Source organism: Suncus etruscus, chromosome 2, assembly GCF_024139225.1.
Source record: "Suncus etruscus isolate mSunEtr1 chromosome 2, mSunEtr1.pri.cur, whole genome shotgun sequence".
In the NCBI taxonomy this organism is placed as follows: domain Eukaryota; kingdom Metazoa; phylum Chordata; class Mammalia; order Eulipotyphla; family Soricidae; genus Suncus; species Suncus etruscus.
Window position 1 is genome coordinate 68,137,748 of NC_064849.1, and position 18,434 is coordinate 68,156,181.

The 18,434-nt window shown below is 43.9% G+C and overlaps 1 protein-coding gene across 1 annotated transcript in view; it reads right to left on the reverse strand.

Moving 5' to 3' along the window:
- Positions 1-18,033, reverse strand: part of RPGRIP1 (RPGR interacting protein 1) — a 73,176-nt gene extending 55,143 nt beyond the window's left edge. The window contains exons 1-6 of the mRNA XM_049768983.1: positions 17,915-18,033; positions 11,730-11,835; positions 10,612-10,635; positions 6,887-7,033; positions 3,996-4,069; positions 1,019-1,164 (exon numbers count right to left, since the gene is read on the reverse strand). Of these exons, the coding sequence (XP_049624940.1) occupies positions 1,019-1,164; positions 3,996-4,069; positions 6,887-7,033; positions 10,612-10,635; positions 11,730-11,835; positions 17,915-18,033 (616 nt within the window). The remainder of the gene's footprint in view (positions 1-1,018; positions 1,165-3,995; positions 4,070-6,886; positions 7,034-10,611; positions 10,636-11,729; positions 11,836-17,914) is intronic.
- Positions 18,034-18,434: the final 401 nt, after the last annotated feature.

An 18,434-nucleotide genomic window follows, 5' to 3' on the forward strand; every position in this document is an offset into this window, starting at 1 on the left:
ATTGGAGGGTGTGACATACATATATATAGGTAAACTAATATATAGGAGCTGGAGAGATAATACAGTAAGTGGGGTGCTTACTTCTGACATAGATTACCTTGGTTTGATTCCCAGTATCCTATAAAGTCCACAAGCACCACCAGGATTAATTTCTCTCTCTCTCTCTTTTTTTTTTTTTTTTTTGGTTTTTGGATCACACCCGGCAGCGCTCAGGGATCACTCCTGGCTCTACACTCAGAAATTGCTCCTGGCAGGCTCGGGGGACCATATGGGATGCCAGGATTCGAACCACTGTCCTTCAGCATGCAAGACAAACACCCTACCTCCATGTTATCTCCCCCGCCCCACCACCAGGATTAATTTGAGTGCAGAGCCAGGCGTAATCCCACAGCACCATCTGGTGTGGCACCTGTGAAAATAATCAGCATCCTCTCAATCATAAGATTATTAATAGTGGCTGGAACAGTGGTGCAAGCAGTAGGGTGTTTGCCTTACACGCACTAACCTAGGAGGAACCGCGGTTCGATCCCCTGGCGTCCCATATGGTCCCCCAAGCCAGGAGTGATTTCTGAGCGCATAGCCAGGAATAACCCCTGAGAGTCACCGGGTGTGGCCCAAAAACCAAAAAATATATATATATATATTAATAGGAAAAAGTATAAATCTAATGTAAGTTTTATAGATGATAAATTTGATTCAATTGACAGTGTTCTTTATTTTCCTTACCCATAACACAGGCTTGCAAAATTTCTGAGCAAGTTCTCATCTCCTAAATTAATCACAGAGAATGTTTCATTTCATAGACCTTTTTAAGATTCAACCAACTTTTCTCGGGGCCAGAGAGATAGCATGGAGGTAAGGCATTTGTCTTTCATTCAGAAGGTCATTGGTTTGAATCCTGGCATCCCATATGGTCTTCTGAGCCTGCCAGGAGTAATTTCTGGGTGTGGAGCCAGGAGTAAGCCGTGAGCACTGCCAGGTATGACCCCAAAACAAAACCAAAAACAAAACAACCAACCTTTCTCCCTGGAAAGCTGAAGTAATAATTTTTTCTTCTCCTCTAGCTCCTCCTTCAGCTGATCCTGTAACTTAAAGACATTTTGTAGTTGTTCTTCTATAAACTCATTGCTCTTCCACTGTGTCTCATTACTGCTCTCCAACATGCTGAAAACGGGAAAAAGTAAGAAGGGAGGTCAGAGTGTTCAATGATAATCAAAGATGTGTGCTATGACATTTTTTTAAAAACTTTATATTTATTGATTGTTTTTTTGGGGGGCCACACCCAGCAGATCTCCAGGGTTACTCCTGGCTTTGCACTCAGAAATCACCCCCTGGCAAGTTGGGGGACCATATGGCCCTACCGCTGTGCTATCTTTCCGGCCCCGTGCTATGACATTTTTATTAGTACAAAATTTCAGCATCTCCTGGGTCCAGTTCAATATTTATTCTCCTACATCTATTTTTCTGCCCCTGCTTTATCTGTAACTGTCATTTACCAAATGCCTTTAAACTTTGAGTCCTGGGGCCGGAGAGATAGCATGGAGGTAAGGCGTTTGCCTTGCATGCAGGAGGATGGTGGTTCAAATTCTGGCATCCCATACGGTCCCCCTAGCTTGCCCAGGGCGATTTCTGAGCATAGAGCCAGAAGTAGCCCCTGAGTGCTGCTGGGTGTGACCCAAAAACCAAAAAAAGAAAAAAGAAAAGAAACTTTTGAGTCCTATGGAGGAATTAGTATCACTTCTAAGTCCCACAGAATAAATAACCAAGTCTTATTCCTTTCCCAAGGATAAGGAAGTTCTCAAGGATCTTCTCTGATAGAGAACTATGGGAACTATAGGGACTGGGTAGGGCGTTTGCTTTGCATGTGGCCTACCTGGGATTGAACCGGATTCAATCCCAGACATCCCATATGGTTCCCTGAGCCTGCCAGGAAAGATTTCTGAGCACAGAACCAGGAGTAACCCCTGAGCACAGCTGGGTATGACCCTCCTCCCCTGCCCCCCTAAAAGAATGGAACGAAACACAGTTGTTATGTCTGCACTGGATCAGCTCCATAGACTCGCTCTTTTTCTTCTTTCTTTCTTTTCTTCCTTCCTTCCTTCCTTCCTTCCTTCCTTCCTTCCTTCCTTCCTTCCTTCCTTCCTTCCTTCCTTCCTTCCTCCTCTTTCTTTCTTTCTTTCTTTCTTTCTTTCTTTCTTTCTTTCTTTCTTTCTTTCTTTCTTTCTTTCTTTCTTTCTTTCTTTCTTTCTTTCTTTCTTTCTTTCTTTCTTTCTTTCTTTCTTTCTTTCTTTCTTTCTTTCTTTCTTTCTTTCTTTCTTTCTTTCTCTTCCCTCTTCCTTCCTTCCTTCCTTCCTTCCTTCCTTCCTTCCTTCCTTCCTTCCTCCCTCCCTCCCTCCCTCCCTCCCTCCCTCCCTCCCTCCCTCCTTCCTTCCTTCCTTCCTTCCTTCCTTCCTTCCTTCCTTCCTTCCTTCCTTCCTTCCTGTTTGCAAGGCAAACGCCACTGTGTTATCTCTCTGGGCCCTTGTAAATTTTTTTTGTTTTTTGTTTTTTTTGTTTTGTTTTTTTTGGGGGGGGTCACACCCGGCGGTGCTCAGGGGTTACTCCTGGCTGTCTGCTCAGAAGTTGCTCCTGGCTTGGGGGACCATATGGGACACCGGGGGATTGAACCGTGGTCCATCCAAGGCTAGCGCAGGCAAGGCAGGCACCTTACCTTTAGCGCCACTGCCCGGCCCCTCTTGTTGTAAATTTTTTAATGGTATAGATATGTAGAGAAAAAAATTGAAGGTGCCAGAACTAATTCCTGAGTATAAAACCAGGAGTAAACCCTAAGTATGGCCAGGTGTGGCACAAAGCCAAAAACAAATTTCATATTGGTTAGTTTTAAATTTGCTTTTAAAAAGACTGTGTTTGGAGCCGAAGCAATAGCACAGCAGTGGGGCGTTTGCCTTGTATGAGACCAACCATGGACAGACCTGGGTTTGATTCCTGGCATCTCATATGGTCCCCTGAGCCTGCCAGGAGTGATTTCTGAGCACAGAGCCAGGAGTAACCCCTGAGCACCACCAGGTGTGACCCAAAAACAAAAATCAAAACAAAACCAAAATAAAAAGGGGCCAGAGAGATAGCATGGAGGTAAGGCATCTGCCTTGCATGCAGAAGGTCAGTGGTTTGAATCCTGGCATCCCATATGGTCCCCTGAGCCTGCCAGGAGCGATTTCTGAGCATAGAGCCAGGAGTAACCCCTGAGCACTGCCGAGTGTGACCCAAAAACAAAAACAAAAAAATAAATAAAAAGACTGTGACTATTTATATTCTTTAGGGTGGAGGGGTGGGGCCAAACCCCATAACGTTCAAGGCCTATTTCTGGCTCTGTGCTTGGGAGTGGCGCCTAATGGTGCTGATGTTAGAAATTCAAACTATGGGGCCGGGAAGGTGGCGCTAGAGATAAGGTGTCTGCCTTGTAAGCGCTACCAAGGAACGGACCCCGCGGTTCGATCCCCCGGCGTCCCATATGGTCCCAGCAAGCCAGGGGCGATTTCTGAGCGCATAGCCAGGAGTAACCCCTGAGCGTCAAACGGCAAACGGGTGTGGCCCAAAAACCAAAAAAAAAAAAAAAACTTTTTGGGCCCGGAGAGATAGCACAGCGGTGTTTGCCTTGCAAACAGTCGATCCAGGACCAAAGGTGGTTGGTTCGAATCCCGGTGTCCCATATGGTCCCCCGTGCCTGCCAGGAGCTATTTCTGAGCAGAAAGCCAGGAGTAACCCCTGAGCACTGCCGGGTGTGGCCCAAAAACCAAAAAAAAAAAAAAAAAGAAATTCAAACTAGGGTTAAAAGAATTTAAGGCAAGTATTTTAAACCCTGTATAATCTCATCAATTACATTTCTACAAAGTAACTTAGTACCAGTTTACTCATAATTTAATAAACATGAGGTATTATTTTCAAATTTTGTTTTTTATAGTAAGCAGTGCTCTAGACTCTAACTTGGTACTCACCTTTCTAAGAGTTTGTCATAATTATCACTTAGCGATATTCGTTCTTTTTCCAAATCTTCAACTCTCTCCTGAAACTAAAAATAGTAGAGTGTTAGAATCTAAGTTTAGAACCAGGTTTGATTTAGAATTAGCTGCTTATTCTGCTTCTGTAACTTAGCTTTGCTATAGACATAAATGCTGCTGCCAATCTCTGGAACCTGACCTTGAAAGCACATAGCACATACCAGGAAAAACCACAAGGTCCAGAAGGCCTCAGATGAACATACAAACTGAAAAATGCACCTCAGGTCCATAAAGATAAGATTTCCTTTTGCTAAATATATAGCCAAACCTACACATTTGTCTGATGCAGTATACTAAGACCTATAGTGGGGGGGGGGTTGTTTGTTTTGTTTTTTGTTTTGTTTGGGGGGTCACACCCAACTGTGCTCAGGGGTTACTTTTTTTTTTTTTTTTTTTGGTTTTTGGGTCATTCCCAGCAGCACTCAGGGACCCACTCCTGGCTCTATGCTCAGAAACCGCTCCTGGCAGGCTCAGGGGATCACACGAGATGCTGGGATTCAAACCACTGTCCTTCTGCATGCAAGGCAAATACCTTACCTCCATGCTATCTCTCCGGCCCCTCAGGGGTTACTCTTGGCTCTGTGCTCAGAAATCACTTCTGACAGGCTTGGGGTACCATATGTGATGCCAGGAATTAAACCAGGGTCAATTCAGGGTTGACTGAGTGCAAGGCAAATGCCCCACCATTATGCTATTGCTCCAACCCCAGAACCTATATTTTTATTTTTATTTTTGGGGGTCACACCCGGCAGAACTCAGGGGTTACTCCTGGCTCTCTATGCTCAAAAATCACTTAGCAAGCTCGGGGAACCATATGGGATGCCAGAATTTGAGCCACCGTCCTACTGCATACAAGGCAAATGCCCTACCTCCAGGCTATCTCTCCAGCCCGCCAGAACCTATAGTTTTAAAGGTCAAGTATGACTAGGAGGAAACCCTCAGACTCCCCATAAAAATGCGAGCTATTGTTGAGGTTGTCATTCTCCCAAGGATGGTTGACCCCAGCATGCTGTAAATAAATTCCTATGTTTTTTGTATTACTATTAATTTTCTTTCCTTTTTTTTTTTTGTTTTTTGTTTTTTGTTTTGTTTTGGGGCCACACCCGACGATGCTCAGGGGTTACTCCTGGCTGTCTGCTCAGAAATAGCTCCTGGCAGGCACGGGGGGGGGGGGGGGCGGGGGGGTACGACGGGGACCATCTGGGACACTGGGATTCAAACCAACCACCTTTGGTCCTGGATCAGCTGCTTGCAAGGCAACGCTGCTGTGCTATCTCTCCGGGCCCACTATTAATTTTCTTTTGATCTTTGTGGGATGGTTCCTAAGTCCAGAGCTAACAAGAGTGCCTGTAACAAAATTTTAAATATATATTTTTTGCAAATGTCTTACTTTTTCCATTGCAGGGCAGAATTTGGTAGAAAGGCTTAGGATGGGGGGACATATCCAGCAATGCTCAGGGGTAACTCTTGGCCTGTGCTCAGGAATTACTCCTGGCAGTGCTCAGAGACCATATGGGATGCCAAGGATCAAATCAGAGTCTGCTGTATGCAAGGCAAGCATCCTACTCAGTGTACTATCTTTCTAGCCCCGGTTGAAAGGATTTATATGTTCATCTCCCATTACTATGAGGATATGTTTAACTAGGAAGACTTGAATAATTGAAGACCTAATTTGTTTGTTTGTTTTTGGGTCACACCTGGTGTCGTCGGTGGCACTCAGGTTACTCCTGGCTCTGCTCAGAAATCGCTCCTGGCAGGCTTGGGGGACCATATGGGATACCAGGATTCAAACCACCATCTGTCCTGGGTTGGCTGCATGCAAGGCCCTACTGCTGTGCTATTGCTCCAGTCCTTGAAGACCTAATTTTTATTTAGAAACTTTCTTTAGAAATATTAAGACTTCAAGATGGAACAATACTAAAGTGGATAGGGTGCTTGCCTTACAAGCAGCCCTCCCTGGTTCAATCCTATGGTCCCCCCAAGGTCCCCCAATCATTTCCAGGAATACTTCTCAAGCACTGAGCCAGAAGTAATCTCTGAGCATTTCCAGATGTAGTCCAATAACAAAAAAAAAAAAAAAAGGGAAAAAGAAAAGAAAAAAATATTAAAGCTGCTTGACAGTAAGTTTCTTTCATTTTGGGGGAGAGAGGCTACACCCAGCAGTACTCAGGTACTCCTGGCTCTTCACTCAGAAAATACTTCTGGCAGAGCTGGAGTGATAGCATAGCAGTAGGGCATTTGCCTTTCACACTGCCAACCTGGGACAGGCCTTGATTTGATCCACAGCATCCCATATGGTCCCCTAAGCCTGCCAGGAGCGATTTCTGAGTGCAGAGCCAGGAGTAACCCCTGAGCACTGCTGTGTGTGCCACCCCAAAAAGAAATTACTCCTGGCAGGCTTGAGGGAACATATGCTGGGGATGGAACCCGGATTAGCTGTGTGCAAGGCAGATGCCTCACTCATTATGTTATTGCTCCTGCCCCAGCAGTAAGTTTCTGTTAGCAGTTGTTTTTCTCTTGTTAGGAAGCAGCTAAACTTTACAATACAGCAAAGACTTTGAAGAGTGCTGTTCTTTTGTAAATCTGTTTTCCTGCAAGTGTATAATATTGAGCAAATTATATAACTTCCTTATTTGAAAATATGAACTATCCATAGTCTTACTAAAACACATTTTAATACTTTTTTTAGGCCACATCTGGCTGTACTCAGGGCTTACTCCTGGTTCTGTGCTTGGGGATAACTCTTGGCAGGGGTCAGGGAGCTATATTAACACATCTGAAGATGAAAAAATAACAGCTTATTACATTCTTCAATTATTGCTACTTACATCCTTCAGTGTTGTCTGCAGGATGGATACATCCTCTTGTTGATTCTTCAGGCTGACAGCTTTCTTGCTCTCTTCTCTCAGTTCTGGCCCAAGTTCATTTACTTGATTGAAGGTGGCACCATGGGCTGTATTCAAGATTCCCTCATTCTGGAGCCAAAGGAAAGTTGGTTTGGGAATGGACATATAACTCAACAGGAGTTATCTCTTTTTTCCTTTCTTTCTCTTCTTTTTGATTTTTGGGTCACTCTCTGCAGCGCTCTGGGGTTATTCCTGATTCTGCGCTCAAAAATTGTTCCTGGCAGGATCGTGGGACCATATGGGATGCCAGGAATCAAGCCAGTCTGTCCGGGGTTGGCGGGTGCAAGACAAATGCCCTACCACTGTGCTATCATTCTGGCCCCAAGAATGATCTCACATTACCCACAATCCTTAGCATTCGATAGTAGATGTCTGATAAGGGATGGTTTGTTTTCATCATATTCTAGGTTAGGTTTTTGTTTGTATTTATTTTGTTTGTTTTTGGGGTCACACATGGCTGTACTACAAATTACTCCTGTTGGGGCTTAAAGGACTAAATGCAAAATGGGGTGCCAGAAATCAAATATGAGTCAGCTGCTAAAAGTACTTTACTAACTGTACTCTATCACTCTGGTCCCATTGCAATTTGGTTCTTATTTTTATTTGTTTGATTTTGGTTTTGAGGTTTTTGGGAATTTGTTTTTGGTTTATTTTTTGTTTTATTGGGGGGGGGGTTTGAGAGCCATACCTGGCAGTGCTCAGGACATACTCTTGACTCTGCACTCAGAGATCACTCTTGGCAATACTTAGGGGATTATATAGGGTACCAGGGATCAAACTCAGATTGGCACACAAAGAAAATTCCTTATTAACTGTATTATCTCTTCAAGTTTATTTATTTATTATTTTTTGTTTTTTCAGGCCACACCTGTTTGATGCTCAGGAGTTACTCCTGGCTAAGCGCTCAAAAATTGCCTCTGGCTTTGGGGGACCATATGGGACGCCAGGGGATCGAACCGCAGTCTCGATCTTTCCTTGGCTAGCACTTGCAAGGTAGACACCTTACCTCTAGCACCACCTCGCCAGCCCCAGGAGCAATTTCTGAGCATGGAGCCAGGAGTTTCCTGAGCACTGCTGGTGTGACCCAGAAACCACACACACACACAAAAAAAAAATCCTTCCATTTGCACTCAGCAAAGTAAAAATATTAACTCTAGGATTGGAGACATATATAGGGCTTAAAGTGCTTGCCTTTGATATAGCAGATCCTGGCACTGCATATGGTCCCCTGAACCCTCCTGGAGTAATCCCAGAGCATAGAGCCAGAGAAATCCCTGACAGCTGCTAAGTGTGGTCAAAAATCAAACAAATAGGGGCCGGGAAGGTGGCGCTAGAGATAAGGTGTCTGCCTTGTAAGCGCTAGCCAAGGAACGGACCGCAGTTCGATCCCCCGGCGTCCCATATGGTCCCCCCAAGCCAGGGGCAATTTCTGAGCACTTAGCCAGGAGTAACCCCTGAGCGTCAAACGGGTGTGGCCCAAAAAAAAAAAAAAGTTAACTCTAGGTGCCAGAGAGATAGTACAGTGTGGGTCAGACACTTGCTTTGTATGTACTAACTTGGGTTTAATCCCTAGCATCCCATATGGTCCTGAGCACTGCCAGGAGTGGTTTCTGATCACAGGCCAGGAATAATCCCTGAGCACCATGTGTGACACAAAAACAAAATGAAGTTAACTCTAGAAGTTAAAAGTGCTTTGGGGGGCTGGAGCACAATGGTAGGGTGTTTGCCTTGCATGCAGCCAACATGGGACAGACCTGGGTTTGATTGAGCACAGAGAGCTGCCAGGCATGGCCCCTAAATCAAAACCAAAGAAACAAAAAGTGCACTGGGGTGGAGGAGGGTGATTGGCCATTCCAGCTTTGCTCAGGTTTACTCCTAGCTCTGTACTCAAGGATCACTCTTGGGGAACTCTATAAAATACTATCAAACCTGGGTTGGCTGCATGTGAGGCAAGCAAGCACCTTGCCTATTATAATATCTCTCAGGCTCCTTTGTAATACTTTTAGTAATGACAGTCCTGTTTTCACCTGAATCTCACTGATATGGGTAAATGAGGCCAGGTATCTAGTCACACCAAATAAGATCTGTGACAGTTTTTTTATATCTCAAAAACTAATGCTCTCTGGGGCCAGAGTGATAGCACAGTGGAAGGGTGTTTGCTTTGCACATGGCTGACCAGGATTCAATTTCAACCTCCCCTATGGTCTCTCAAGCCTGCCAGAAGTAATTTCTGAGCACAAAGCCCAGAGTAACCTCTAAGCACCACCAGGTTTGGTCTGAAACCTAAATAAATAAATAAATAAAACAAAAACAAAAGATGTGGGGCTGGAGTGATAGCACAGTGATAAGTTGTTTGCCTAGCACTCGGCCAACACAGGTTCGAATCCCAATATCCCATATGGTCCCCCAAGCCGGCCAGGAGTGACTTCTGAGCACAGAGCCAAGAGAAACTCCTGAGCACCGCTGGGTGTGACCCAAAAACAACAAAAACAAAAACAAAAAATATGTGAAGGGGAGAGGAGTCAGATAGTACAGCAGATAAGTGTCAATGTGTTTGCAAAGCTGGAGAAATAGTACCAGGACTAATTTCTGAGCCAGGAGCACAAAGCCAGGAGTAACCCCTGAAAGCCACCAGGTGTTGCCTCCAAAAAACAAAACAAAACAAAAATAAAAACAAAAACACATTCTAATGGAATACTTTTAAAAGTATTTCACTTTTTTCCTCCTCTTTCTGTTGCTATTGCTGTTGTAATAACCTGAAAAATGGTATCAAACATTTCTCAATTCCGAGCTCTATATTGCAATTTTTATAAAAATTGCTCTATATTTCAATTTTTATAAAAATTGCAATTATTTTCGGGAGGTACATCAGTCAGGATGTTTGTTTTGCAAACTGTCAACCAGGGTTCAATCCCTGACACCCATCTTGTTCCCTGAGCCCTGCCAGGAGTGATACCTAAGTTCAAAGCCTTGTGTATGACTAATATAGTCCAAAAAACAACAACAACAACAAATACTGTAATAATTTCTTCTGATAATAGCAATATCTTAATTCATCTTAACAGAAACTGTAAGTATATAGTTTCAATTTGGTTAAATATAGTGTTACTTGAAGATAAATATGAATTTTTCCCATTTAAATACTCTGATTAGTAAGAAACAAAAATGGAAGTGTTTGCAACACCTTCTGGAATTACAAACACAAGATAATTTTTCACACATATGTGTAATATAAGTAACAAAACAAGGGTTTAGACTATCCCCAATGGAACCAACTCTGAGACAGTTTAACTGTGCTGGGGAAGGACTGAAAGGAAGGGGATCTTGGAATAATGGTGGGATCCTTGGATTCTGGCATACCAATGGTAGTAGGCTTAGGGTAACAGCAATGTAAGTATAAAAAATAATAGTGTGCGGGGGCTGGAGAGATAGCATGGAGGTAAAGCGTTTGCCTTTCATGCAAGAGGTCATCGGTTCGAATCCCAGCGTCCCATATGGTCCCCGTGCCTGCCAGGAGCAATTTCTGAGCATGGAGCCAGGAGTAACCCCTGAGCACTGCCAGGTGTGACCCAAAAACCACAAAAAAAAATAAATAATAATAGTGTGCTAAAAATATTATTAATAAGCAATAATAAAACAGTAAATACCTTCTGGAGCAAAATTTCATATGCCTGAAAGAAATGAATAGTATCATTAGTATCAATAGTATCATTCTATTGCTACATAAAATCAATGTTTATATTGGCCTTTGCTTTTGTAATGCAAATGTCTAAACACTTATATTTACTAACCTTATGTTAAAATACTTATATTTAAAGACATTAACATTCAATCCATATATATTTGTTTTTACTTAACTTTGGTTTCCCCTATCCTAGTTTGCTACTGTCTGGTAAACTTGGTTTCTGAATGTAATATTTTTTCCAAGAAATGAAGGAAATCTGAGTTTGATTCGTAGGGAGGGAAGGGGGAAGGAAGTAAGGATGGGAGGAAGGGGGAAAGGAAGGAAGGAAGGGAGGGAGAGAGGGAAAAAGAGAGGGAGAGAGGGAGGAAAGACTCAAGGAGCTAAGTCACATACTCAGAATACATGGCATGGGATCTGATAATCAAGAAGCAAAGGCAGAAGTGTAGCTAAATCTGACTACAGAGTCTGTATTATTGATCCACATATTTTATCACGAAGGAATAAAAGAATGCAGATTTTTAAATTTTTGTTTAATTTTAATTTAGGGGGATTTGAGTCACACCCACTGGTTATTGAGGGTCACTCTGGCTCTATGCTTTGGAGACTATATAATACTGTGCCTCCCACATGCAAAGCATGCTCTTAGCCCATTAAAATATCTCTCCAGCACTACAAACTTGTTTAAGAAAGAAATCAGAGGGCAGGAGCAATAGCACAACAGATAGTGCATTTGCCTTGCACATGGTGGAGCTGGGTTCAAACTGTGGCATCATATATGCACCAGCCCACCCCCCAAACTATGAGGAGCAATTTCTGAGCACAGAGTCGGAAGTAACCCAAGCACCACCAGGTGTGAACAAAAAAGAAGAAGATGGGGCTGGCAAAATAGTATGGAGGTAAGGCGTTTGCCTTCCATGTAGAAGGACAGTGGTTCAAATCCCAGCATCCCATATGGTCCATGCCTGCCAGGGGTGATTTCTGAGCGTAGAGCCAGGAGTAACCCCTGAGGGCTGCTGGGTGTGATCCAAAAACCAAAAACAAGCAAAGAGACAAACAAAAACAGCTGATAATGAAACTCACCTCTTGAACTTCTATTAATTGTGCTTTTATCGCTACCAATGAGGTGTTTCTTTCATGCAAGAGCTTCTTAAGTTGAACCAGCTCTATATTCTCCCTAAGAGAAGTTCTAGGAAAAGAAAACAGCACTAAAATATTCTTTCTATATACAAACAAGAGTTAAGTACTTTTCCCCAGCTGACACAGTAAGAGCATCTTCCTCTGGGCCTGGAGAGATAGCACAGCGGCGTTTGCCTTGCAAGCAGCCGATCCAGGACCAAAGGTGGTTGGTTCGAATCCCGGTGTCCCATATGGTCCCCCGTGCCTGCCAGGAGCTATTTCTGAGCAGACAGCCAGGAGTCATCCCTGAGCACCACCGGGTGTGGCCCAAAAACCAAAAAAAAAAAAAAAAAAGAGCATCTTCCTCTGAGGATAGCAAGAAGGTACAGTGGGGGTCAGAGAGATAGCACAATGGTAGGGCATTTGCCTTGCACACATACAATCCAGGACAGATGGTGGTTCAAATCCTGGCATCCCATATGGTCCACCGTGCCTGCCAGGAATGATTTCTGAGTGCAGAAAAGGGACCAGAGCGATAGCACAGCGATAGGCCTTTTGCCTTGCACGCGGTCAAATCTAGGATGAACCTTGGTTCATCACCAGGTGTGGGCCAAAAAGCAAAAGAAGAGGAAGAAGGGGCCCGGAGAGATAGCACAGCGGTGTTTGCCTTGCAAGCAGCCGATCCAGGACCAAAGGTGGTTGGTTCAAATCCCGGTGTCCCATATGGTCCCCCGTGCCTGCCAGGAACTGTTTCTGAGCAGACAGCCAGGAGTAACCCCTGAGCATCGCCGGGTGTGGCCCAAAAACCAAAAAAAAAAAAAAAAAAAAAGAAGAGGAAGAAGAAGAAGAAGAAGGCGGCGGAGGGGGAGGAGGAGGAAGGAGGACGAAGAAAGAAGGACGACGAACGAAGAAGAAAGAGACGAAGAAGAAGCAGACGCAGACGAAGAAGAAGAAGGAAGAAGAAGAAGAAGAAGAAGGAGGAGGAGGAGGAGGAAGAAGAAGGAAGAAGAAAGAAGGAAGAAGGAAGAAGAAGAAAGAAGAAGAAAGAGAAGAAGAAGAAGAAGAAGAAGAAGAAGAAGAAGAAGAAGAAGAAGAAGAAGAAGAAGAAGGAAGAAGAAGAAGAAGAACAACAACAACAACAACAGCAACAACAACAACAACAACAATGAGTAGAGCACTTGCCTTTCACATAGCTGACCTGGATCTGATCTCTTGCACCACATATAGTGCCCAGATCTGTCAGGAGTTTTCCCTGCTCAAGAGTCTTTGTGTAACCCAAACCAGAAAACAGAAAACATCTTCCTCTTGTCTCCTATCTTCTTAGATTCCCCACAATACACCAGAAGTAGAAAGTGTCAGTTTCTACTTCCTTTCTTCTAGTTCCTGTCATACCAGTAAGATACAACAAAAAATGACCAGCAACCCTATAGTTTTTTTTTTTTTGGGGGGGGGGCCACACCCGGCAGTGCTCAGGGATTACTCCTGGCTCTGTGCTCAGAAATCGCTCCTGGCAGCCTCGGGGGAATCATATGGGATGCTGGGGATTGAACCCGAGTTTGTCTCAGGTCAGCAGCCTGCAAGGCAAATGTCCTACTGCTGTGCTATCACTCTGGCACCAATATAGTTTTTGTTTTGAGAAAACAATAGCTATTTTTAAAATTATGGGCAGGAGCCAGAGAGATAGATAGTACAGTGGGTAGCATGCTTGCCTTGCACACTGCTGACCCAGGCTCAATCCCTGTTCCCTAAATCCCTTAAGGAGTGATACTTGAATATAAGAAGGAAGCCAGTGGGGCCGGGCGGTAGCGCTAAAGGTAAGGTGCCTGCCTTGCCTGCGCTAACCTTGGATGGACCGCGGTTCGATCCCCCGGTGTCCCATATGGTCCCCCAAGCCAGGAGCAACTTCTGAGCACATAGCCAGGAGTAACCCCTGAGCGTTACTGGGTGTGGCCCAAAAACAAAAAAAAAAAAAAAAAAAAAAAGAAGGAAGCCAGAGCACTACCAAGTGTGGTCCCAAAACTAAACTAAATTAAAATCATTATGCTGAATTTTAAATCTTTCTTTTTTTTTTTTTTTTTGGTTTTTGGGCCACACCCAGCAGTGCTCAGGGGTTACTCCTGGCTGTCTGCTCAGAAATAGCTCCTGACAGGCACGGGGGACCATATGGGACACCGGGATTCGAACCAACCACCTTTGGTCCTGGATCGGCTGCTTGCAAGGCAAACGCTGCTGGATTTTAAATCTTTCTAAGGGGTTCAAATAGCTGAAACATGTGCTTAGAATGAGAGAGGCAGGGGTTTGATTCCTCCAACCACATGGTCCCTAAAACCTCCAGAAAAAAAAAACCTAAACACTGCACCAGAAGTAACTGCTGAGCAATTGCTGGGTATGACCCCAAATCTAATCCCCATAAAATGAATTAAAAAGCCAAATAAATTATAATCATGGTTTGAGTTCCATTTTCTTAGGAAACCAAGAAGGAATGGATGGAAATACAAAGCACTGTTTTTCAATCAAGGAGATCATATTTCCTTTGGTTTCAGGTTTTTGGTTTTGTTTTATTTTGTTGTTGTTGTTTTGCTTATTTGGGGGCCATACCCAGCCATGTTCAAGGCTTATTTCTCGCTCTGCTCTTGGTGATCACTCCTGGAGCTGTTTGAGGTATCAAGAATGAAATTTGGGTCAGCTGGATGCAAGGCAAACACCCTACCTGCTATACTATTTCTCTGGCCTCAGATAATGTTGTAATGTTTTCTTAACTATTTAAATATATTGGGGAGGATTAGAATTCATCAGATTTCTCTCAGTGATTTAGTCCTGTTTATTAGATTCATCTGATAAGACCATTGAAATAACATTTCTTTTTTTGGGGGTGGTCACACCGGCAGTGCTCAGGGGTTACTCTTGGCTCTATGCTCAGAAATCGCCCCTGGCAGGCACAGGGGACCATATGGGATGTCAGGATTCGAACTGTTGACCTTCTGCATGAAAGGCAAACGCCTTACCTCCATGCTATCTCTAAAGTCCCGAAATAACTTTTTTTTTTTTTTTTTTTTTTTTGGTTTTTGGGCCACACCCAGCAGCTGTCTGCTCAGAAATAGCTCCTGGCAGGCACGGGGGACCATATGGGACACTGGGATTCGAACCAACCACCTTTGGTCCTGGATCGGCTGCTTGCAAGGCAAACGCAGCTGTGTTATCTCTCCAGGCCCAAAATAACATCTTTTTTTTTTTTTTTTTTTTGGTTTTTGGGCAACACCCGTTTGACGCTCAGGCAGACACCTTACCTCTAGCGCCACCTTCCCGGCCCCCAAAATAACATTTCTTTAAAAAAAAAAAAAAAGAGAGAGAGAGAAAGAAAAGAAAGAGAAAGAGAGAAAGAAAGAAAGAAAGAGAGAGAGAAAGAGAGAGAAAGAAAGAAAGAAAGAAAGAAAGAAAGAGAGAGAGAATGAATGAAAGAAAGAAAGAAAGAAAGAAAGAAAGAAATAAAGAAAGAAAGAAAGAAAGAAAGAAAGCAAGAAAGAAAGAAAGAAAGAGAAAGAAAGAGAGAGAGAGAGAGAAAGAAAGAAAGAAAGAAAGAAAGAAAGAAAGAAAGAAAGAAAGAAAGAAAGAAAGAAAGAAAGAAAGAAAGAAAGAAAGAAAGAAAGAAAGAAAGAAAGAAAGAAAGAAAGAAAGAAAGAAAGAAAGAACATTTCTTGGACTCTAACCTCAAATAACTGATAGAAAATCTCTGGAGTGCAGCCCAGGGATCTTTGGTTGTATTTATTTATTTTCAAATGTAGTTTAAAAGTTTTAAAAGGTCTCTAGGTTGTGGGTCATGTGTACCCCCCAAAAGAAAGTTGAATGTTACCACACTAATTAATAGGACCAAAGAGCTAGTACTGGGTAAAGGACTTCCCATACACATAGTCAAAGCAGGTTTGATCAGCGGCACCCCTAGTACTACCAGGAGTGATCCCTGACAGAGCCAGGAAAAAACCCTGGGAAATAAACAAACTTAAAAAATAAAGAAATAGGGGCCGGACGGTGGCGCAAAGAGGTAAGGTGCCTGCCTTGCCTGCGCTAGCCTTGGACGGACCACGGTTCGATCCCCCGGGGTCCCATATGGTCCCCCAAGCCAGGAGCGACTTCTGAGCGCATAGCCAGGAGTAACCCCTGAGCGTTACCGGGTGTGGCCCAAAAACCAAAAAAAAAAAAAAAAAAAGAAATAGGGGCCGCAGAGATAGTATGGAGGTAAGGCGTTTGACTTTCATGCAGGAGGTCATCGGTTCGAATCCCAGCGTCACATATGGTCCCCTGTGCCTGCCAGGAGTAATTTCTGAGCCTGGAGCCAGGAATAACCCCTGAGCACTGCCGGGTGTGACCCAAAAACCACACACACACACACACACACACACACACACACACACAAAAGGGGGGGGCCTGGAGAGATAGCACAGCGGTAAGGTGTTTGCCTTAGGCGCAGAAGGACGGTGGTTCAAATCCCAGCACCCCATATGGTCCCCCAGCCTGCCAAGAGCGATTTCTGAGTGTAGAGTCAGGAGTAACCCCTGCCGGGTGTAACCCAAAAACCAAAAATAAACAAACAAACAAACAAACAAATAAATAAATAAATAAATAGGGGCCAGAGAGATAGCACCGTGGTAGGGCTTTTGCCTTGCATGCAGCTGATCCAGCATGGATGGTGGTTCAAATCCTGGGATCCCATATGGTCCCCCGAGCCTGCCAGGAGTAATTACTGAGTGCAGAGCCAAGAGTAATCCCTGAGCACCACCAGGTATGGCCAAAACAAACAAATAAACAACAACAACAAAACAAAATATTGATAATAAAAGTATAAATTTGGGGGGGGGGGCCATCCTCGGATTCAAACCACCATTTGTCTTGGATTGGCTGTGTAAACAAAGCAAACACCCTACCACTGTGCTATCCCTCCAGCCCCAATAAAAGTATAAATTTTATTAAAAAAAAAAAAAAAAAGAGAGAGAGAGGCCAAAGCAGACTGACCTAGGACAGATCACGGTTCTATTCCTCAGCATCCCATATGGTCCCCCAAGCTAGAAGCAATTTCTGAGCACATAGCCAGAAGTAACCCCTGATCTCCCCAGTGAGAGAGAGAGAGAGAGAGAGAGAGAGAGAGAGAGAGAGAGAGAGAGAGAGAGAGAGAGAGAGAATGGGTTAGAAAATGTGACTCAGTGGTCTTTCACATGGCTTACTTGTGTGAGATTCTGTTTCTTAGCACCACAACACACACACACACACACACACACACACACACACACAACCTTAAAAAGGGAGATGGCATTACATCATTAAAATCCATGATTTGTGATATTACCCTACACACTGTATCTTTAACCCCAGGAGAATGGATCTGAAGAAGCAGGGTAGCAGCTAAGAAATAATAAAGCAAGCCAGTCAGGAGCCAGTCTGCACCTCTATATCTCTCTGCCTTTGCCAAAAGCCAACACTCCTTTCTCTGTTAAACCAATACTCAGACACCAGGAAGGGGGAAAGGTGGAGCAATCCAGGCAGGCTTTTACATATCAAAGGAAAGATTTAAGGAAAGAGGAAGATGGGAGAATGCTTTTGTTTTGGGTCATTTTACAAGGGCACTGTCAGATGTGACTCCTATGCATAAAACCAGTACTTCATAAGTGGCCCAAAAGCCCAGAGCAGTGGCCCAGGTAGGGCATTGCCTTGCACGTGGCTGACTTAGGACAGACCGCTGTTCATCCCCGACATCCCATGTGGTCACCCATCCCTGCCAGGAGCGATTTCTGAGTGCAGAGCCAGGGATAAACCCTGAGCGTCACTAGGTGTGGCCCAAAACCAAAACCAAAAAAAAAAAAAAAAAAGTCTATGCAGTTCTGGAGATTGAACCACATCCTACAGAGGTTAACCTCTATACTGTATATCCTCTCCCAACAGTTTTCCTTTTAGAAAGTGAAACAAATGTATTAAACATAAGCATCTCCTAAAGATTAATCCATCTCTTAATTCACTTAGGACTCTACATCTGCTTTTCAGGCTGAGTTTAATCCCAAACATTCCCTTTTTTCCTCTGAGAGGAAAGAAAGGTACGAGTAAGATTGCTTACTTTTTAAGTTTATTATGGCCATATTACGCCCAGGATGCCACACTCTTACCGAAGCTTTGTGGCTTTCTGAACACATTCTGAAGAACTCTGTTCAATGTCTTCATCTTTGAACCACATTTTCTCTGGAAATTTGACTGGTTCTTCTATTTGCATAATGTCACTGGTCATAATGGAGACACTGTTAAGTACATATAGAATAATGAGTTTAGTCATAATTTTGATTTTGCTGAATGAAATTTTTGTTTTTTGTTTTTTTTTGTTTTGTTTTGTTTTTGGGCCACACCCGGTGACGCTCAGGGGTTACTCCTGGCTATGCGCTCAGAAGTCGCTCCTGGCTTGGGGGACCATATGGGACGCCGGGGGATCGAACCGTGGTCCGTCCGAGGCTAGCGCAGGCAAGGCAGGCACCTTACCTTTAGCGCCACCGCCCGGCCCCTGCTGAATGAAATTTTACTGTAAGAATGAGAAACATGGCCGGCGATGTGGCACTAAGGTGTCTGCCTTGCAAGCACTAGCCAAGGAAGGACCACGGTTCGATCCCCCCTCGTCCCATATGGTCCCCCCAAGCC